General features: G+C 37.7%; 3 protein-coding genes across 12 annotated transcripts in view; 1 reads left to right on the top strand and 2 right to left on the bottom strand.

Annotated features, from left to right (window-relative positions):
• Nucleotides 1-7,266, bottom strand: part of map4k3a (mitogen-activated protein kinase kinase kinase kinase 3a) — a 73,658-nt gene extending 66,392 nt beyond the window's left edge. For all 4 annotated transcript variants that reach the window (XM_079392922.1, XM_079392924.1, XM_079392923.1 and 1 more), the window contains exon 1: nucleotides 7,003-7,266. In XM_079392922.1, the coding sequence (XP_079249048.1) occupies nucleotides 7,003-7,101 (99 nt within the window). In that variant the 5' untranslated portion in view covers nucleotides 7,102-7,266. The remainder of the gene's footprint in view (nucleotides 1-7,002) is intronic.
• A 1,799-nt stretch (nucleotides 7,267-9,065) lies between these two features.
• LOC306854634 (transmembrane protein 178A-like) lies at nucleotides 9,066-19,607 on the top strand. The gene is made up of 4 exons (XM_079392811.1): nucleotides 9,066-9,896; nucleotides 12,837-12,950; nucleotides 14,488-14,625; nucleotides 17,072-19,607. Exons 1-4 carry the CDS (start codon nucleotides 9,485-9,487, stop codon nucleotides 17,311-17,313), a joined length of 906 nt encoding a protein of 301 aa, XP_079248937.1. The 5' UTR covers nucleotides 9,066-9,484; the 3' UTR covers nucleotides 17,314-19,607.
• Nucleotides 18,942-21,709, bottom strand: part of LOC306854633 (sodium/calcium exchanger 1-like) — a 43,310-nt gene continuing 40,542 nt past the window's right edge. For 6 of the 7 annotated variants that reach the window (XM_079392806.1, XM_079392807.1, XM_079392804.1 and 3 more), the window contains one exon: nucleotides 18,942-21,269. In XM_079392806.1, the coding sequence (XP_079248932.1) occupies nucleotides 20,893-21,269 (377 nt within the window). In that variant the 3' untranslated portion in view covers nucleotides 18,942-20,892. The remainder of the gene's footprint in view (nucleotides 21,270-21,709) is intronic. The other variant, XM_079392805.1, reaches the window with a different exon arrangement.

Here is a 21,709-nt window from a genome sequence, read left to right as displayed (position 1 = left end):
CTGTTCTGTGTCAGCCGCACCACACGTATGTATGTATTCTACGTTTGTTTACGCTTTGATTTGAACACAGAACAGCGTACGCTGCTTGCATCCTGCGGATATTCTCCAAAATGGCGCTACGCTGACGCAGAGGAGACGATCTGTTGAATAAAGTTTTTTTTTTCTTCGCGTACAAAAAGTATTCTCGTGAAGTGACATACTGCCAAGTATGGTGACCCATACTCGGAATTCGTGCTTTGCATTTAGCCCATCCAACGTGCACACACACAGCAGTGAACACACACACACCGTGAACACACACCCGGAGCAGTGGGCAGCCATTTTATGCTGCGGCCACCGGGGAGCAGTTGGGGGTTCGGTGCCTTGTTCAAGGGCACCTCAGTCGTGGTATTGAGGGTGGAGAGAGCGGTGGACATTCACTCCCCCCACCTACAATCCCTGCTGGCCCGAGACTCGAACCCGCAACCTTTGGATTACGAGTCCGACTCCATTAGGCCACGACTTCCCAGACTTCGTAGCTTCATAACGTTACGGTTGAACCACTTTTGGCAGATGGACTATTCTGACTATGTTTTTTATACTTTTCTGTACCTTGACAGTTTATGGGTTTGGAACGACATGGGGGTAAGTGATTAATGACAAAATTTTCATTTTGGGGTGGAGTAACCCTTTAAATATGAATTTTGCCTCAAAAACTCCTAATTTGCTGCGTAATTAGTAAGGTAGTTGTTAAATTTAGTTTTGGGGTAGGATTAAAATATGCTCATGCAGAATAAGGCATTAATATGTGATTTATAAGTATTCATAAACAGTCAATATGCATGCTAGTTAATATAACTAGGTAATATTTATTTCGTCAGTTCTTGCTTTTATTCAGCAAGGATGCATTAAATTAACCAAAAGCGACAGTAAATGCTTTTATATTGTCACAAAAAAGGTACATTTTCAATGAATGCTTTTCAAATGATGATGAATATAAAAAAGTATCATGTTTTCCACAAAAGAAAAAAAAAAAAACAATCAGCACAACTGTTTTAAACATTGATTATAAAATGAAATGTTTCTTGAAAACCAAATCCCCATATCAGAATGATTTCTCAAGGAACGTGACAATAATGACAGGTGAAATTCAGCTTTGCATCACAGAAAAAAAATAAATTTTACAATATATTAAACTATAAAACAATTATTTGTATTATTTATAAAAAAAAGACTCAAACATCAGAAAGACAGAATAAATCAACAGTATCAGAAGGTAAATAAAATAATTGTTCAATTTAGGTATACTGATAGCCTACAAGGTTCAATTCATTTCCATGCGATAATCAATATTAGACCATTCCAGTTAATTCCACAATATCTTATTTATCTGAGTATATTTAAATAGTCAGGACTATTGAAAGTCAGAGATTGTGAGTAAGTCCCTAAACTAACCGATACCAATCTCAGAAGCATGATAGTATTACAGGATGGAGCAGTGCCCAGCTGTTGAAACAGGTGAATAATTAATGATAATTTTTTCCCGACAAAGTCAATTCAGAAATGCCCTCACATCAGCTTCACAGCAGGTCAACGTACATAAGGCACACATAACACGGAAACTCTATCATCTTGAATTTCATCCAGTCACAATGTTTTCACAAATGCACGATGCAAGCCACTTGGAGAACCATCTTCCTGTGTAATCTGTGTGATTGAAGGTGACTATTGCAATCAGGAGTGACAGGATGACTGCTTTTCATTTTTAAGGGCAAGACGAGATTTCCTGGGTGTGAAGAATGAAAGAGATTAACTGAATAAAGGAGGAATTGTGAATTTAATCCACAGTAAAACTCTCCAGTCAGGTCAAACCAAGGCCTGGGATGGATGTTTCTTGCATGAAGACAGGAAATCCCACTGTGAAGGAAAACTGTAAGCTAATATGATTTGATTTTAGCAAATGATGTACATGCAACAACATTAGATTCTTGTTCATTCTTCAGAACGTAAGTGAAATCAAACCTCTCGGGCCAGAAATAAACAGATTTTATTCTGCTGACAAGAACTAACATCTCCCTTTTTGTTCTATCCGATGCATTTTAGTGTCTGGAACGAAATCAACCTGCATTCAGACCAGCAGAGAGTCCGACTGTTCAGACTGACCTGGCCTTTTTGAGCAAACTCATGCGGTGAGAAGCCAAACTTCCCGCGAGAGAGAAATCTGTGTCTATAAAGGAGGCCAGGAAAAACACATTAGAAGTCACAAACAGGCAGTGTCGTGCGAGAGATTTGCTTACACAATCGTCTTTCCACAGCAACCTTCTGAAAGAGAAGCAATCAATTCTGCCTCAACTCGATCACAATGCATTACACCTCACCCGATAGCTTAGACTTGCGTTCATTCCTTTACCAATATGGTTCTCACTCTCACACAAACACATCTTTCCATCGCTCACTGGCGATTCTCAGACCATAGATGTAAAAATGGAATCAATACTGAACCACTCGAATGCAAGCAAGCCACAGAACTATCAAAATAGCCTCACCAAGGCTTGACACAAAGCCAATATAAACTGATCACACTGGGTAATTAGTCATATCCTTACCCTTGATGCAGCAGGCTTTTTGTTCAATACTTACTTTCTTTGCTCAATCAATACTTTACATCTCTGTATGCTTTCAAGCTCTTTGAAATCCATCAGGAGCATGTTGGCATTACATTTACTTCAAACTGTTAAGAAAAACAAGCAGACCCAGTAGACAAACAAACCTGGAGAAACACCTGTTGAAAACGGTGTAGTATTTAAATCAACAGTGCTAAAACTAATTGGGTTTGTGTAAAAGATTGAATGCATAGTTCACCACCACAAAAATATACTGTCATCATTTATTCACCCTCATGTCACTGGAAACCTGTATGACTATTTCTTCAGCACAACACAAGACAACATTGAAAAATGTCTCTGTGTTTATTTTTTGTCCATATAATGAAAGTCAATGGGGTACTATGTTGCTTTGCAGGCCACAACTTTCATTGTATGGACAAAAATAGTTAGAAATATTCTACAAAATACATTTGTGTGTGTGTGTGTGTGTGTGTGTATGTGTGTGTGTTCCACAGGAGAAAGAAAGTCATTCACGTTTGGAATGACATTAAGGTGAATAAATAATGACAGAATTTCCATTTTGGGTGAACTCTCTCTTTAAAGTTGAGCAACTATAATTGGAAAAGTCTGGTAAACGTCACTGGAAAGTCTGTCATTTTGATTTGAAGATAAAGTCATGCCATTTTGATTAAGAATAATGAGGTCAAAAAGGAAAAGAGAGAAACATTGAAATGAATTGTTCACAATAAGATCAATAACATGCATTTAGACTGTTCATGAGGAGAATTTCCATGTGAAATGTAACTGTCATCACTGTGATTAAAAGCCTTAAGCATCTGGACATTATATGGTAAATTATTATCTTTTATCACCATCATCATCTGAAGTCTAATAAATGTCAACATATACATGTACTCATATGCCACTAAATGCACCAGTAAAACAGCAAATCAAAAGTTCATTAAAATACGTTGCAAAAACCCTAAAAAAAGAAATACCACACAAATTCTGATCACAGCTGTCTAGACAAGTACTGCATGACTGACTCAATAAAAAAAAAAATAATAATACATTAATTATACTAAACCACCACAGACACTGAGGAGGCCACATACCCACCATTATTCAGAATAGCGGTCAATCAATGTGGGTTTCTCACACAACAACCATCTCCTGCAATCTACAATATTCGGTTACCTTCTAGATTACAGTTGCTTATTGAAGAAAAACACCCAAGGACTGTAAATAACTGCGCAGCTAAACTGCACTCAATGCTGTTAAACCAGACAGTAGCCAACATAATCCGTTATCTGTTATCTAAAATCCATCCAATCAGCATAAACAGAATTGTACTTATCTTTTACGTAATCCTGATCTTATGCTGAAGATGAGATGAATGTAGACTAAATACAATTCATTCATGTAAAAAGTTGGCCACGTGCAACCCTTGACTGACAGGTGAAAGGCTTGCAGGGTTAAACTGACCTACTGCTAAAGATTTACTCAGATAAAGCAGAGGATAATCCAGCACATTTCACACCACTTGTAACATCTTTTAAGTTAACCGCTCTGGACAACAGTATCACTGATCTACTAGCCAGCTGTCACCAAACTGATCTTTCTGCAGTGCTTGGATTAGTTTCAGCGACAACCACTAACTTAAGCAGTGATATCACAAAGCCTTCTTCAAATGTTTGTCATGCCTTGCACAATTGTGCAACAACTCATGGGAGTGACACTGAAACAAAACCACACAATAATGTTATTCAGTCACACTCATTCTGAGGTGCAAGAAACTGGGAATGAACTAAAATAAGTTGAAATCATGAAAAATGTGTAAATACATATTGCAATGAAAGGCTGTATTTGAGAGTAATTGAGTGTCTTAACCACATAATGTTTACAGAGTTTGAAACAGTGTTTTGATGCTATTATTGTATTTCTGAAATGTTCATACAAAATTGAAAATTCGGTCATCATTTGTTCAGGCCGAAAGAAAGCTTCTGTTACCATTCACTTTGATTGTTTGGAAAAAAGACAACAAAAATATATGATGATTGAGACGGTCTCCTTTTCTGTTTTAAAGGAATAAAGAAAGCCATGCAGTTTAAGAATAAAATAATGGTCAGTAAATGGACATACTACATCCACCATATTGTCACTCATGTGATCATAGACTGTAAAAAAAGATGGACGACGCGTCTCCACTTCCTTCCACTATAGAAAAGTGAAGCCAAAACATCTCAATATGGCCGCTGCCATCTTGAGTAAATGACGTTATTTGGAGCCAGAGTCTGCGCAGTAGAGATTCATTTGAAACCAGAGTCTGTGCAGTAGAGATTCGTTTGAAACCAGAGTCTGCGCAGTAGAGATTCGTTTGGAGCCAGAGTCTGCGCAGTAGAGATTCGTTTGAAACCACAGTCTGCGCAGTAGAGATTCGTTTGGAGCCAGAGTCTGCGCAGTAGAGATTCGTTTGAAACCATTCGCTTGGAGCCAGAGTCTGCGCAGTAGAGATTCGTTTGAAACCAGAGTCTGTGCAGTAGAGATTCGTTTGAAACCACAGTCTGCGCAGTAGAGATTCGTTTGAAACCATTCGCTTGGAGCCAGAGTCTGCGCAGTAGAGATTCGTTTGAAACCAGAGTCTGTGCAGTAGAGATTCGTTTGAAACCATTTGCTTGGAGCCAGAGTCTGCGCAGTAGAGATTCGCTTGAAACCACAGTCTGCGCAGTAGAGATTCGTTTGAAACCACAGTCTGCGCAGTAGAGATTCGTTTGAAACCACAGTCTGCGCAGTAGAGATTCGTTTGGAGCCAGAGTCTGCGCAGTAGAGATTCGTTTGAAACCATTCGCTTGGAGCCAGAGTCTGCGCAGTAGAGATTCGTTTGGAGCCAGAGTCTGCGCAGTAGAGATTTGTTTGGAGCCAGAGTCTGTGCAGTAGAGATTCGTTTGGAGCCAGAGTCTGCGCAGTAGAGATTCGTTTGGAGCCAGAGTCTGCGCAGTAGAGATTTGTTTGAAGCCAGAGTCTGCGCAGTAGAGATTTGTTTGAAACCATTCGCTTGGAGCCAGAGTCTGCGCAGTAGTGATTCGTTTGGAGCCAGAGTCTGTGCAGTAGAGATTCGTTTGGAGCCAGAGTCTGTGCAGTAGAGATTCGTTTGGAGCCAGAGTCTGCGCAGTAGTGATTCGTTTGGAGCCAGAGTCTGTGCAGTAGAGATTCGTTGGAGCCAGAGTCTGTGCAGTAGAGATTCGTTTGGAGCCAGAGTCTGCGCAGTAGTGATTCGTTTGGAGCCAGAGTCTGTGCAGTAGAGATTCGTTTGGAGCCAGAGTCTGCGCAGTAGTGATTAGTTTGGAGCCAGAGTCTGTGCAGTAGAGATTCGTTTGGAGCCAGAGTCTGCGCAGTAGTGTCGTGAGGTGGAGCTGCGGTATCAAACTCTTGCCCAAACTCCCGCAGACCCAATCAACCATAACGACACGGCCCGTTTTTATAGCATCAAATTACTAGCTAAAATCAAACTTATCACAAAAACGAATAATTGAACATATATCAGCGTGATAACAACTACCTTAAATGACCAAAACCATATTTCGGAAAATTGTATTGTAAGTGTAATTTCGCCAGGGGGCGATCAAAGAGCCCACAACTTCACTTTTCAGGATGTGCATGTGATTTACATGTTGCTTCACTGAAATTCACAAATCCCCTCGCATGGACTCATGGGACAAAATCTGGGTACCTTCCACTTAATGTTTTATGAATACTATTCAGATACCACTTTTTTTTTTTTTTACATACTGCTTTTCATCCACTAATTAGGAAACTGTGATTTGTTTGAACTGTGAACTGTTTGTATTTCAGATGCAACCTAAAGTATGTTTTTGTTCTTATTTCTCTCAATAGTTCCAGTAAATTAAGTACTTTAGTTTATACACCTTTTGGCCTAGACAAATTAAAATACTCAATTCAAATTCAAATAGTATAGTAAAAATTTGTTCAAACAAATATATTATTTTTGTTTTTAATTTGTAGAAGTAACTCCAAAAACTGCGTGACAGGTTCGGTCATGTGATATCAACATGGCGGTGTCCATTGAGGGACCCACTCCATATAGAATAAAACAGCTTTTACTAGAAGACTGATTGGTTTTCAGTCTTCATATTATATAAGTGTACATCATTTTAATTATATTACTTCATAGTGCGATTAGTGTATAAAAATTAATTCGCCAAAAAATTACTGTGTACGCCTTTAAGAGATCAGTGTCCTGGTCCAGTTCAGAGACATATTGTACTTTATGACTGCATATCTAAAACATTTAAACTCCCATATGCCTCACACTGGTTTTATTCTAAAGATCGGGCCCTTTAATTGTGGACTGCTCTGTCCAAAACATGGGCCTTGTTTGTATAAAACACATTTTTACCTTGTAAACATCTCCGTAGGTCCCGCTGCCTATCCTCTGTATAAGCTCGAAATCCTCTTGCGGATTTCGCCTGGATAGATCGAAACTAGAGTTCATCATGGGGACTCCGGCCTCTGACTATCAGTGATAGATTTGCTGGGGGCCCTGACCCGGACGAAAGGAGAAAAACGGGGAAAAAAATAAACATACGGCGTCAGAAGTGAATCTCACTCTCAGTACTTGACTGTAACTTTAACATGGCTTCCCGTGAGCTCCAGTGCGCATGCGCTGAGCTCGTAGAGCGGAGAATGCCTGGAATGGGAGGATGATGAAGAGAGGAGGAGGATGGGAAACCAGGTTTAAAATGTTTTTTTTATTATTATGTATTTATTTATTTAAAATTAAAGCAAGGGGCAATTGATTTTGATTACCTTCACTGTTAAATCACTAGTTGTACTTGTTTTGCATTTTTGTTTTATTTATTTTTTTATTTTACTGTTATTTTCTGGTTTGTATGTAACGATAACATTGATGGGATGTGGTTTTCTACATGAATTTTCTTCATTTTGGGAGTTACACAAGGCAGTTTGAGGTCTGTTTTCTCACATATATCTCTCCAAATATGTGACAAATCACAGACAGTTGACAAATTAACAGTTGTCAGGATTCTCCATGTGGTTGTGACTTACAAAACAGTCTCATACCTCTTCCTCCATCTTCTTCTCTTTCAGCTCAGACAGGATTGTGACTCAGCGCTATTTATTTCCGAATCACAGAGGAGTGTGTGCCAAGAGTGAGCTTCTGAACACATGTGTACTTACACCATGTGGTTGTTATGAAGGTTTTATGAGCCAGGACTATTCAGTCTAATTTATTTCTCAAATGCCAGGCACACATCCAGGATGCAATTTATTGACTGATTATTAAAGCATGCACTGGCACAGATCAAGGTCTCAGCATGACGGCATTTATCAAACAACCAACACACATACAGCTGGCCAGTATAGCTTAGAGAAGTATTATTTCCTGGCTGTTCTAGATGTGTTTTCTAATCAATTGTTCAGGTTTTTATTACATTACCATAATTTTATTCATTTTCCGTTCTTCTCTATATTTTATACACTATTTTCAATTGCTTATCAGTTTCTTCATATTTATTAAAAATTCTAATTGGTTTTAGATAGATAGATAGATAGATAGATAGATAGATAGATAGATAGATAGATAGATAGATAGATAGATAGATAGATAGATAGATAGATAGATAGATAGATAGATAGATAGATAAGCATCTATCTATATATTTTAGTGTAATATTTTATTTATTATATATATTTATTTAATAAGTGCACTGCATTATGTGAAATGGACCAATTTTGGCCTGATCCATATATCAGAGATACACATAAATGTCCTATATTTTGACCTTGTTATGAAAACATTTTACAATACATTATGTAAAATGACCAATTTTTGGTCTGATGTATGTATCGGTCTGACATTAATGCATATGCATATAATGCATAAAAGCATATACATATATTTTGACCTTGTTCTGGTAAGTCACTTGTGTTTAAGTTGAATGGATTAACCATATAAACACTTTATAGAATATTACACAAATATAATAACAAATAAATCAATAAATAAAAGTTTACCTTGAGAAATACGTCTGAAAACTAAATAAATATATGATAAAGCTGAATACAGCCAAGGTACAATAACATTTTCATTACAGTACAAGGTTCATTACATTTTAAAAAGTAAATAAAACAAACTTTTTGTATAAATTGTATAAATAGATTTTTAAATGTGTAATTTTTAAACCAACATGCACACAAATAATGATTTACTTGACACATATGGTTGAAAGCTGATTTTAAAATGTTATTTTTATCATAACAGACATAACTCACCCATAAATACCTTTGCTTGTTACTAGAACATAGCCTACTACAAAGCATTTCTACAGAAGATTTTGCAGTCTAATTAAGTTCCTGAGTTGTTTTCCCATTTTTGCTTAATGTTCTTCTGCTGCATTGATGTTTGGCTGGTCAAACTGTAGTCATCATCATCATCATAACAGTTCAGTCGCGCGCTCGCAGGAAACCGCCTCGCCTGTCTCCTTGACACACCCTTAGCTATTGTTGGCACAGTATGCGCGCGACAACCTTGACATTTCCACACGCGCGTTCAGTTGCACGGTGAAATCTTGTGCTACGTCGATGCATCATCCTTCTCAGGAAAAAGGAAAGAAGAGTAAGCGGCTACTGCGGATAAAGGGGAAGATGCACAAACCCCGAACTGAGTGCAGGTAAACACACACGCACGGCCATCGCGCATCCCCATATAGATGCCCACGGTACAGTGCGCGCAGACACACTCCGCTCATCCACCTGTAATGACAGATCGCTGCTCAAAGCCGTGCATTGTCCCGGGAAACGGCGAGGAAAGTACGCTTCATGTGAGAGATGACTGAGTGAGTTGCGCGGATGTTGGAGACATGGAGAAACGGGCTCTTGTAACGGCGATCAGCTTGTCCATGAGCCTGCTCGCGCTCATGCTGCTGGTCACAGCGATCTTTACCGAGCACTGGTACGAAACCGACACCAGGAAACACAAGGAGAACTGCGACCAATACGGGTCGGAGTCCAACGACCAGAAGAACAGGGAGATGCCCATCTATCACCTGCCTTTGGTTGACAGCGGGAATGCGAAGCGCAACCTGGCTCTCATGAAGCCCATACATGTAGGGAGTCGAGAGGAGGAACTGCTGGAGAACTGGAGAGCGATTTTGGGCATGGGCATTTTGGAGACGGAGTGCGGGCGCCCGCTTTTCTCCACCTATTCTGGACTTTGGAGGAAATGCTATTTCCAGGGAATGGACAGGGATATTGACAAACTCATTTCGAAGGGTAAGACCTCAGTGGAAAGTTCATTTCTACGCAAAACACAATAAACAGAGCTCTAACGTTTACTTAGCCCTGGTTAGGGTTGGAACCGGTTCTGTTGTTTTTTTAATTATTATTATTATTTAAGTACCAGAACCGATCGACTTTCGAGTTCATTTCTGTTAGGGTTCTCAAACGTGTATTCTTTCTGCATCTACAAACAGTGTTTCCTGCACTGAATCTCTAGCGCGAACACACAAGCGCGACTACAGTAGTCCGATTCTCGAACGAATGACGCTTATGTGTCGGTTCTTTTTAGTTAACTCAATACGATAGGGTGCCTGCCTATAATGCATTCCGATTCCCGAATGAATGATTCAACTGAGCCGACTAATTTCAGTGTATGATATTCAGCTAGACCGGAGTAGCCAGATTCCCGAACAAATTATTCTTATGAGCTGGTTCTTTTCAGTGAATCTAAACATTTATAAATCAATCGGAGAGGCTTTATATGTGGGATGGGTGGACGGGTAGGGGGACAAGGGGGACCCCATTCCCCCCCCCCCCCCCCCCCCCCCCCCCCCCACTGTTAGCTTAAATGTTAATGTTAGTTAAATCAATGCACACACATTCTGAATCTTGTTGTGACATGTGGTAGGCTATTTAATGTTTTATTTTTTTGTTTTTTTAATAGGCTCTGTAGCCTATTTAGGACTGCATTGCCTAATTATGCCGACTATAAAGATAAAAAACAGTGTATAAAGGAAAAAGTCTGGGAAAACAGACGTTTTGCACTTACTTAATTTTGAAATGTGAAATTATCTTATAATTTTCAAACACATTGGTTAATTGAAGTGTTAAGGAATCGACACAGAACCAGTTCCTATCGCTAGTTCTGGCTGTTTGACAGATGCTGTTAAATATGTAGACTTTGGCTTTGTGAGTGATGATGATGATGATGGTCTGTATGCGCCAAAAACATAGGTGAGTGTGGATGAATATTTAGCTTATGCAGACTCGTTTACTGGAAGTAATATCAATTTAGTCCTTTTTGTTCTGACATTCATCCGAACTTAAGCTTAATGGACTTTTTGCTGACACCAGTGCCTGACATTTTTTTCTTTCGCTTGACCTGTTTATTTTACTGCAAAGGCACTTTCTGCAAATCAATTTCATGCATGATGGATCCCAACAGAACAAAACTTTATTAAATTGCCAACCAAGCCAGCTGCTCTGCAAAAGTTTCCTTTGAAAGAAATGAAAGTCTCAAGGTGAAAAAAGGCACAGGAAATGAGTGATGATTTATAGTCAATACAGATTACAGAGATCTGATCATGTCAGGATTAAAAGCGGAAGTCGTGTGCCACCTTGCATTTAAATCAAGCCCAAAGTCACACAGATCACTTGACCTTCAGTACCCAGGTGTTGATTTGTGACACAGCCTATTACCGTGAGCCCCGAATCAGCCCATCAAAGAAGAGAGGCACTCTAAAGACCTTCTCATCAGATCACAATGAAATTGGCTCAGGTTGAGTGCACCATAGCAACCGGAAGATCAAATTGCTCTTAAAATTGTTGACTTTTATATGGTTTATATGTATCAATAAGAGTATACTATAGAATAATATTATTGAGACCATATTCCATTAAATAACAATATTACATTGATGATTATATATATTTACAATCTTTTACAGTATCTGAACATGCATTTACACATTAGCAAGTCCCAATGTGTAGATGTGTATACATTTAGACATTTTGCAGAAACTCAAATCAAAGCAAGTTCCAATGCGTTCACACATTTTACCACTTCATTCATTCCCTGAGAACTGAACCTACGACGGTGGAGTTTCTAGCAGCACCATGTGCCCACAATTAAGCTACAATTTAAGGGGGCTTTTTCATGGTAAGCTAGAACAAAGAGATGTATTTTACAGGGTTCTAACAGTCATGGAATACCTGAAAATACATGTTTTGTAAAATTTAAATTACATTTAAAATTCACTGTGACTGTCTCTGTGTTCTAGCATGAATATAGGCCGACGATAAACAGACGATAGATAGATAGATAGATAGATAGATAGATAGATAGATAGATAGATAGATAGATAGATAGATAGATAGATAGATAGATAGATAGATAGATAGATAAACACCGTTTGAAACCATCTTGCAGTAATCACGATTGTAATAGTTATGGGAAATTGGTCAACAGGTTGGGAATACAAGTTTTAGTATTCATTAAAGTACATGGCTGCAACTTAGTATCACTTTGAGAAAACCTACAGAGTTGAATTCATTACCAGTGAATACAGAAGAAGTGCACATCTAGCCTTTTTTTTCGAGGTTTCTCGTTGGCTTGGCTGTGATTTAAAATGCCGTCAATTCAAAGAAGGCACATTTCATTTTCACCCACACATTTCTAAGCAACTGATAGGATCTAGCCAGACTGAATAAATTTTTCAGATTGAATGAAATGCTATGCAGCTGACCGCATCTCCACGTTATGATTGCAGAGAGTGTTTTTTTTGTTTTTTGTACCTAAATATCCATCTCAGGCTTGCTGCATAATCGCTGCGGTCTCAACACAGCTCTCAGAATTAAGTCACAACGCCAGCCAAATCTGTGTGGTGCGGTGTGAACCCAGGTGGAAATAATGACAGAAGGTCACTCTGTCGGGGAGGCGGGTGTTTCAGCAATGCTTGGCTCTACTCGTTCTTGGCCCAGTGCTGGAACGTCCAGGAAAAGACAAACAAAACAAATAGAGTAGCAAAGATTAGTGCAAACATTATAACAGCAATAACATTGCAAGAATATTAAGCAGTTTTTATGAACTTCTAGCATCACATGCCAGAAGATTTGGGAGGGATTTCATTGGTAAGATCTTTTCAAAGCTGCATTTGAAGGGCAGAGTTTGTCCTTCGGTCAGGCATGTTAAACCAGTGTGTGATCCCTGTGCAGGTATTGCAGACCGATGCACATCTGTCAAGTACCATTTCTCCCAACCCATTAGACTCAGGAACATCCCTCTCAACCTGACAAGGACCATACAGCAGGACGAGTGGCACCTCTTACGTAAGTCATCCAAAGCTTCCTCACCGCCTTCTACAGCTCTTGATATGCATTGAATATTAAACAGTGCATGCAAGCTGGAGTTAAGTGTGCTTCGCATTGGGGAAAACCATGCAGAGCAATACCATATAAAAATTATGCCTGCCATGTAAATATTTGTTTTTACAATAATTTGATTGTGATTATGATACTAAAATCAGTTAATTTTTGTATTTTTGTAATCAGTTGTATTTGTATAGTGCTTACACATTGCACATGTATATTTAAAGAACTGAAGCAACTGTAGCTGGAAGGACAGTACTGAGGATCTGGATTTTACCAAGTAAAAAGAGATTAAAAATGTATTTTGGATAGAAAATCAACATGCTACTGGCTATTATTATAGCAAATATAGTGGATCATGAAGCATGTAATTTACGTTTAATTGTTAGGCCAGATTTGTATGTAATTCTTATGTTCAAAGAGTTTTTTGGCTTTTAGTCCAGGTATGTTAGTGTTGAGGATGTTATGGACCCTCAAATATAATAATTCCCTTGTGGCGGGATCCCTAAACTTTTTAATATGTAAAAACTCATCTACAGAGTAAAAAAATAAAAATATTCTAAATTCTGAATAATATGTGCTGCAAAACTACCCTGAACAAATTTCACACAGAAAGTGCAAGTAAATTTAATAAAAAAAATACAAAGAAATGACAAGTAACACATTGAATTAAACATGACATTTTGAAGTAGAAAGACGGAAATAGTATTTTCTTGTGAATGTACTACAAAAAATACATTTTTACAGTGTATAAAGTTTTCTTTTTTACCCATTATGAAGTTACTGTTAGACATAAAAAGATGAAGTGAAATATAAAGCAATGGCTTTTAAACGGTTTTATTTTTTTCTGCTGCAAAAAGCATTCTGAAAATATCAGCGCCTCAACCGGTGCTCTGTAGAATGCCAACATCTACCAACGGCACAGAGCAAATAAAACCATGACATTACTAAAGGCTACTAACTATTATAAAAATAGAGTTCAGCACTTTAAATTTTAAGATTATTAAAATTTTTAATAATTATACCAATAAGAATACAGCTCATGTGTTTTGTGCTAATGCGGTTATTGCATGTCTTGTCATGAATATGTAATCATAACCTTTTCTTGCATCTCCATGAGATGATTATGTGCCCCACGGTACTGTTTTGTGTACACAACCTTGGTCAAATGTCATATTCTGTTGGAAGGAATCTTATTAGCTCTTATGATGTTGTAACTTAGCAAGTCTTGAGGGAGCCTGCAAGCCTTAATTACAGCCCTCGTTAAAATGCCTCAAGCTTTTCTTGCTCCGTGCATGTATCCCAATCAGATGTTATAATGTGATAAGTTAAACGTTCTGAATCAATATCTGCAATCAGCAGCTCCGAAACTTTATGCATGGAGTTATATTGAGCTCAGTGAAAGTTCCTGAAGATAAGGTGGTACCCATAGCTGTATAGTGTTGTTGGCTAAGTGGGTGGTAGTCATGGAAACAGTGTATTTTTCTACGGTGTTCAGATCTGCGGCGCATCACGGCGGGGTTCTTGGGCATGGCTGCTGCCGTGATGCTGTGTGGAAGCATTGTGGCCGCCGTGGGATTTTTCTGGGAGGAGAGCCTCACCCAGCATGTGTCTGGACTCCTCTTCCTTATGGCAGGTACACAGTTCTGCTTATTCGCTTTTATTATCTAACTTTCTCTTCGTTTTTGCTCAGCTACTTGTTACTAATTTCGCCCAGTAGCACATACTTTCTCGTAGGTGGTTCTTTTTCCTTTCCAAGTTGTTGTCTACCTTGTGCATTTTCCCACGTCTTGCCTATTTATCCATTTATATCCTTCTGCCTTATATTTTTTGTCTTGCTTATATATATATATATATATATGTGTGTGTGTGTGTGTGTGTGTGTACACTGAAAGAAAAACTATTTCACTCAAATTGCTAGTAAATTTCACATGTAAACTTTAGTGTCATTTTTCGACGTGCAGGGTCCTCCGTTGTTTTCAGTTGTTTGTCTTAATTTAATGGTTTGCATGCATTTGTAAAAAATTTATATAATATTATATAAATTTATACTTTCATTGGAGCACCTAAGCCCACCCCTACCCTAAACCCTATTTATTGCAAAAACTGTCCATAAACAAGCAGTATAAAAGCATTATAAACAAGTTGTGTTTCATTCCAAGTCTTCTGAAGCCATACGATGTCTTTATGCGAAGAAGAATGTAAAACATAAGGTTTTAATCACTGAAAATGATCCCGCTCCATTAACGCGCTCATATCTTATTCAAATACACACTACCGCAGCTTGACGCAATCGGTCACGAGACACACAAGAGCCAATAGCATTTCACAACTAAGGCTGACATAAGGCTTCTTCTGGCGGCAATTTTTGAATTTGCACACAGATTGCACACAGGATTTGAGCTTTACGGTGGACAAATCAATCGTTTTGACTTGGAAGACTTGAAATATTAATACTTTTTGAATAAATTATGACGGTAGTTGTATCTGCCTGTTATATCTTTTGTTTTATTGACAAATGGTAGGTGTAGGGGCAGGGGTTGGATTACATGCTCATAAATGTGTGACTGTTTACATTGAAAAATCACACCCCAATATATATGCAATAATGGCAATATTATTACCCAATATATAATTTAATCTTGACGATAAAATTCCCAGTACCTTTCACGGCTGCATATTGATGCCAAGGGTTTCTTATTTAAAACAATGGAGGACCCTGCATGTCGAAAAATTATGCTAAAGGGGTACCCTGTGCGTCTAAAAGTGACGCCAAGGGGTCCTGATCAAGCGTCAATATTGTGACGAGTTGGGAGTGAGAACATGTTGAAATGCAATAAAGCAATCACAAAAATTTATAAAGTGAACAAATGTTTCAAACTGATTAAAGTGCAAAAAAAATATAAAGAGCAACTTTACAAGAAGGTCTCATTAACCTTAGTTAATGCATTAACATTAACAATGAGCAATAGTTACATTTGTTACAGAAGTTTTTATTCTTTGTTTAAAAATACAACTGTTAGTCCATGTTAGCTCGGGTCTATTAAATAATACAGTTACAACTTTTGATTTTAATAATGATTTATTAAATGTCGAAATCAACTAAGATTAGTAAATGCTTTAGAAAAATTTTTCATTGGCAGTTTAACGTATGACCGAACAATAAGGAATCAAAACATTTTTAAACAATATCTAGGGCATGTTGTAGTCCAGTAAAAAACGCTTGAAAGTAAATAGCCTATTAAGTCTAAGTATCCAGTGCTGCGATGTACACTATACTATACTATACAGTGCCTGAGCACATTCGTGTGTTTTGGGGGAGTTGTGGCTTTGCAGAGTGATTACGCAGAGAGGGTGGGGATCTTGCTTTCAAAGCCCCATCAAAGGACATCTTTATCTTAAGGACAGTCTTTGTTTCGCATCCTTCATTCGGCCTTCATTTGAAGGATGTATCAGCTGTATGAAAATGAATCTGCACTGAGCTCGTTCAATTTCATTATGTAAGGCAAGCCAAAAGGATGCAGTCTTCCATTTAAGAACCACCCTACTATGCAAAAAAAGAATAAATCATTTGTTCATACAATTTGTTAAAAATTCAGATTCTTTCAGAAATGAAAGTTGCATCCCAAATGACACTAAACACTTACTCTATGCACTGTGTACTCAACTGTCTAGTGTGTGAATTATATAAGGTTCATTTAAAACAATTGAGTGCATGAAGTGTCCGATATTTCACACTTTGTTTTGTTTATGTTTTACAATATCCAGGTATTTGAAGAGCACTTTTTTCCTTTTGGAATTTTCAGTGTGAACACTATCTATACTAAAAAATGGCATAGAATAGTGCATAAGAATGCAAATTGGGACATCAAGTCATTAACTTGGTTTTTTTTTCAAAAATACTGAATCATTCATGGAAAAAAACAGCTACTTTGTGTTGCAACATTAATGCTGAGTCTTTGATTGGAACTCTTGTGTTTACAAACACATACTGTATTGCATGAGGTGCATACCAAGAGTTCAGATGTTTTTTGCTGATTCTCATGTGTTCATTAGACCTCAAACCTTCTTCTGTCCCACAGGAATCTTTTGCACAATCTCACTGTGCACCTACGCAGCCAGTGTCTCATACGACCTATCCAGAAACCCCCCTTTCATCTACGGTCTTCCCAGTGATGTAGATCACGGGTATGGATGGTCCATCTTCTGCGCATGGGTCAGTCTGGGCCTAACAGTGGCGTCAGGTTGCATCTGCACAACTCATCCATTCCTGAGCCGCACAAAGGCTCTTCACTCCAAAACGGCAAGGGAGTCGTCTGTATGAGCGCTCCCTGGTGGCCTGGACGACTCGGCAAATCATTAATCAGCACTTTAGTAAAACGGATTCAAGTGGGACTTCATGTTGTATGGAGCTGTTTTGAATGTCTTGTAGATTTCAGATACCTTCGTTGGGCTCATGAGATGTATCGGTGTTAAACAGAACGAAAACTGTTGCATTTCCTGTGTGTCTTCTACACACATTTGCTTACACACACACACACAAACACACACACACACACACGTAAAAAAAAAGACATGAATATACATTATGTGTGAATATAATGAACAAAACCTTTGATTTGAAATGGGTATGTGTATGTTTGTGGGTCGTTGTGATGCAATCCTTCTCTGGATCAGGTGAATATTCTACACACTAAGGATCTGAGCCACAGTTTTTTATGCAAACCATCTGAAATTCAAATTATTGCTCTGATCATGGTCAGTTTTATTTTTTTATTATGCGATTAAAGCATATTGGTTTCCCTACCACTTGCAAACGAATACAAGTCGACTAACCATTGGCTCAAGAGCTGACATGTCAAATGAAAACATCAAACAGCTAAAGAATTCAATCAGGGATGAACAGGACATTTCATGTCACCGAAGTCACCACATCAGACAAATGTATAAAGGCATGATTGTATATATATCACCTTTGGGTAACAGCTGGTGGCTGATATTCAGCGAGATTGAAAAATCAAAGAGACACGAGAAGTCTTGAGATCTAAGACGTGGATATGCAAATTTGTGATTGGATGAAATGTCTCTGAAGATTCAAGACTTGAACGTGGCTGTCACTAGCATTGCAATCGTAATACGGCAGCATGTTTTAAGCGGATGCTCTAGAATCTACCAGTTTCGCTATTGAAAGGCCTCTCATGACGTCACGTCATTGTTGAAAATACAAGTCCTTCCGTTCCACATGAAGCGACCAGGATTATATTAACTGCTGGATATTGTTTTCCAAACTGAGCCAAAACAGCAACATATCCCTGAAACTGTACTGTTTGCCTCAAAACATCTATTGTGTCCCTGAAAGTGTATCGTAAATAAAATATTATCATGATGAAATAAAGGTCTACGAAGAAACCAAATTGTTTCGTGTGAACTTAGGCAGTATTTGGGCTTAGGATTCATTTTTGACGTTCAGCAGTGCCAGCATGTTTTCTGCTTTCCCTTTTCCAAAAAGAATACTACCTGTGCAGAAAAAATAAACAATGCTGTTGATTTCACCTCTCATAATAGTTGGCCATTATGCATGGTTCAAGAAAAGCAGTTTTTAAATGAGCAAAAATAGAAGTAAATAAATGATTAATGTAACTGATTTGTTGATGATAGCAACTTATAAATTGAGGGCAGTGGTGCTGCAAAACCGGAAACAGTGAAATTCTGATGTATTTTTTTATAGACTGTATTATTTAAAGAGTTTCTAGCTTAATCTGAGTCATTTACGTGTGCTTGTCATTTTAATTAGTTTTTGATAAATTCTATTTAGTTTTAGTATTCGTAATATACAGTAGTACTTAAACATGTCATGCATATTTAAAATTTTTAATTGCCAAGGCAACATCTCTAATTTTCATTAAAATGTCCATTTAAATTTTTATCCTATATTTAGATTTTTTTTTTTTTCAGAAAATTATTTTGATTTGTTTTTGTTTTAGTAAACAATAACACTGATCCGGAGAATTCAGGGAATTTTAAAATTGTAATTTTCAGGATTGTAAAAGTCATCATTTGAAAAGAAAAAAAAGAAAAAAAAGATGACTCCATAGTGTATATAAATTGTCGTAGTTATACTCAGTTCTATTGTGCTAAATGTTTTAAAAGTTGCTCTTTGTGAGTGAAATCTCAATATTTATTTATTTATTTAAGCCTTATTCAGTATTCACAAATGGCAGGAAAAAGTCATGGAAATATTTTGCGTTCTAAACTAGATGGATATGCAGGATTTGTGTACACAGTCGTTCAAAACCAGGACTGTCCATTATTCTGACACAAGGGGGCGACACATTATCATCAATAAACACACAGAGTCTTGCCTAAACTCTGAATTAGAGAGACAAAACCCAATTGTTGAAACGTTATAAATAAAAAGGTTGTATTATCATACAGATAACATTAATCAAAATGAAACGTACATGTACTGAGCACTCGCACAAGCGAGGGAAAACTACTTCAATGTATCTGTAAAATGTACTGTAAATGAGGCTGGGGACCGAGTGACTCGTGCTGGAGTAGATACACAGTGCCATCACCCGTGTGTGGACAATGATATGTCCTGACCCAAAATGAGTGAAAATAAAGGAAAAAAAACTTCTACCAGTGTGTTTGTGTCCTCAAATGGGTAAAAATAGTGAAACATCCAGAATTTTCTATTTGAAGACTGAACACTATATACAATAAGATTAGTTTCCCAGTGTCACAGTTGACTTTCTATCATACACGTGTGTTGTTTTTTGTGAAATCTTCAAAAATACAGTCTTTTCTTCATAAAGGGAAGAAGTCGCAAAAATATAGGAGATAACATGCATTTCTCATATAGTAGTAATAAAAGAATAAAAACAATGGATTCTGACCTTGCTTTTGTACAATGTCAAAACATTTTCTCATGAATGTTTGTGTCTAAATGCTGAGACAGACATAGGATTTGATTGTATGTACTAAAACTACTGGTACCTGAACTAGAAACATATGGAAACCATGTGTCCATGAAAAAAAAAAGTTTGGACAAACACTCAAAACACATTGCAATACATTTAATATTAATTTTGACTATCCTCAGCAAGTAGCTTCTATGGGACGTCTGTGGAGTTGAGCTTAGAGTCAGTGTCCCACGGAACCAGGCTGGAAGATGGCACAGCGGTTTCTCTTAAGCTTAGGGTTGTTTTAAGGTTACTTGAAAACACTGAATACACTGAACTGTGTAAGTCCCAAATAAAAGCTTAAAATGCTCACAAATCTACACTTTAATTACCTAATATCTGAAAAAAAGTCTCATGACGCCGTTTGTCGTTTAGAAACACCCGTTTGTATGTTCAAAAATGCACTATTTTCACACAAGATTTTGAGTTCATTTACGCTACGATTTCTGCTTGTTGAACATTCCTCTCCTGCAAAATGTTTCAAGTATATGAATGAGATTTAAAATGACAGTGATCTTTTAAAGTATTATGATTTTCACAACAAAATGATTTTCAAAGATCATTCGTTTTTGTACCAAAAAAGACATCTGAATGTTCTGTGTCATTTGAATCAAATCAAATCTGCTATTTTATCATATTACAGATTTCAGATTTCAGTCTAAAGCTCAGTATCAGTCAACCAAATCAATAACATTTCCATTCGATTATTTTCCTGAAATCTTTACAGCTTTACCCCAAAAATATGCGTTAATAATGTAAAAAAAAAACTTTAGCGCAACAGCAGAAAAACGTGTATTCACGCACATAAAGCATAATGGACAACACATAAAACACCTGCGATCCTCTACGGCTGTCTTTTGAACCCTTTCCTCCTGTCAGTCCTATTTATGAGGATTTTAACGATGGCATCCTGTTTGTGGCATCATCTCCTGCTTTATTTAGAAACCCTTGATGATGCAATAGGCCTCCATGGAGGAGAAGATGATGTACATCAGCCAGAGACTGAAAAACAATGTTGTTGTGAGGATTTTGGGAGTCTGTGGGCCACCCAGTTCCCCTCCGATCTCTGGCCGGCGGCGGTACATGAGGACGGCGACACAGATGAAGGCAAAAATGGTGAACAGGGTGACAGAGAACGCCAGCGTGCCGGGGTCTACGCGGAAGTACTGGCCTTGTGACTGGTGAAATATGGCAGCGATGGACCAGGCCACTCCGATGCCCAGAAAGACGTTCACAGCGTTGCTGCCCGTCACATTGCCGATGGAGGCGTCAGCGTACTGATCCTGGATGGCTGCCACTTTACTAGCGAATGTGTCTGAATTTGAAGGGGTGGTGAGAGAAAGACAGAAAGCAAGAAATATTGTCAGGCTGCAAAAATATGCATCGATAAATGGATGACTCTTGTATGAATCATTGTATGAAATCTGTAAAGGACATGTACAGCTCGTATTTTGCCCAAAATTCAAAATTTTTAGGATCATTAAGCATTTGTATTGTGATGTTGCACACATTTTCTCTCCTGAATTCCCAATACTGTAAAAAAGTTCAATTAAATGAATAAAAAATAATGATATATTTATTTTAAGGAAATTATTTGAATTATTATTTTAATATTATTCTTTTAAATAATAAAAAAATATAATAATTAAAAAAAAAATTATATTCACCATTACCAAGTTTGGGCTCAGAACGATTTTTAAATGTTTTTGAAAAGTCTCGCAAAGGCTGCATTTATTTGATAAAAGTACAGTAAAA

The sequence above is a fragment of the Barbus barbus genome (genome assembly GCF_936440315.1).
Source record: "Barbus barbus genome assembly, chromosome: 35".
Lineage (NCBI taxonomy): Eukaryota > Metazoa > Chordata > Actinopteri > Cypriniformes > Cyprinidae > Barbus > Barbus barbus.
This window is presented reverse-complemented; position numbering and strand designations above follow the sequence as displayed.

Excerpts from the sequence above, each read along its gene's own strand:
- LOC306854634 (XM_079392811.1), top strand. The coding sequence starts at position 9,485 with ATGGAGAAACGGGCTCTTGTAACGGCGATCAGCTTGTCCATGAGCCTG. Across the intron at positions 12,951-14,487 it reads GGACGAGTGGCACCTCTTAC|ATCTGCGGCGCATCACGGCG; the intron begins GTAAGTCATCCA and ends TACGGTGTTCAG. Across the intron at positions 14,626-17,071 it reads ACTCCTCTTCCTTATGGCAG|GAATCTTTTGCACAATCTCA; the intron begins GTACACAGTTCT and ends TCTGTCCCACAG.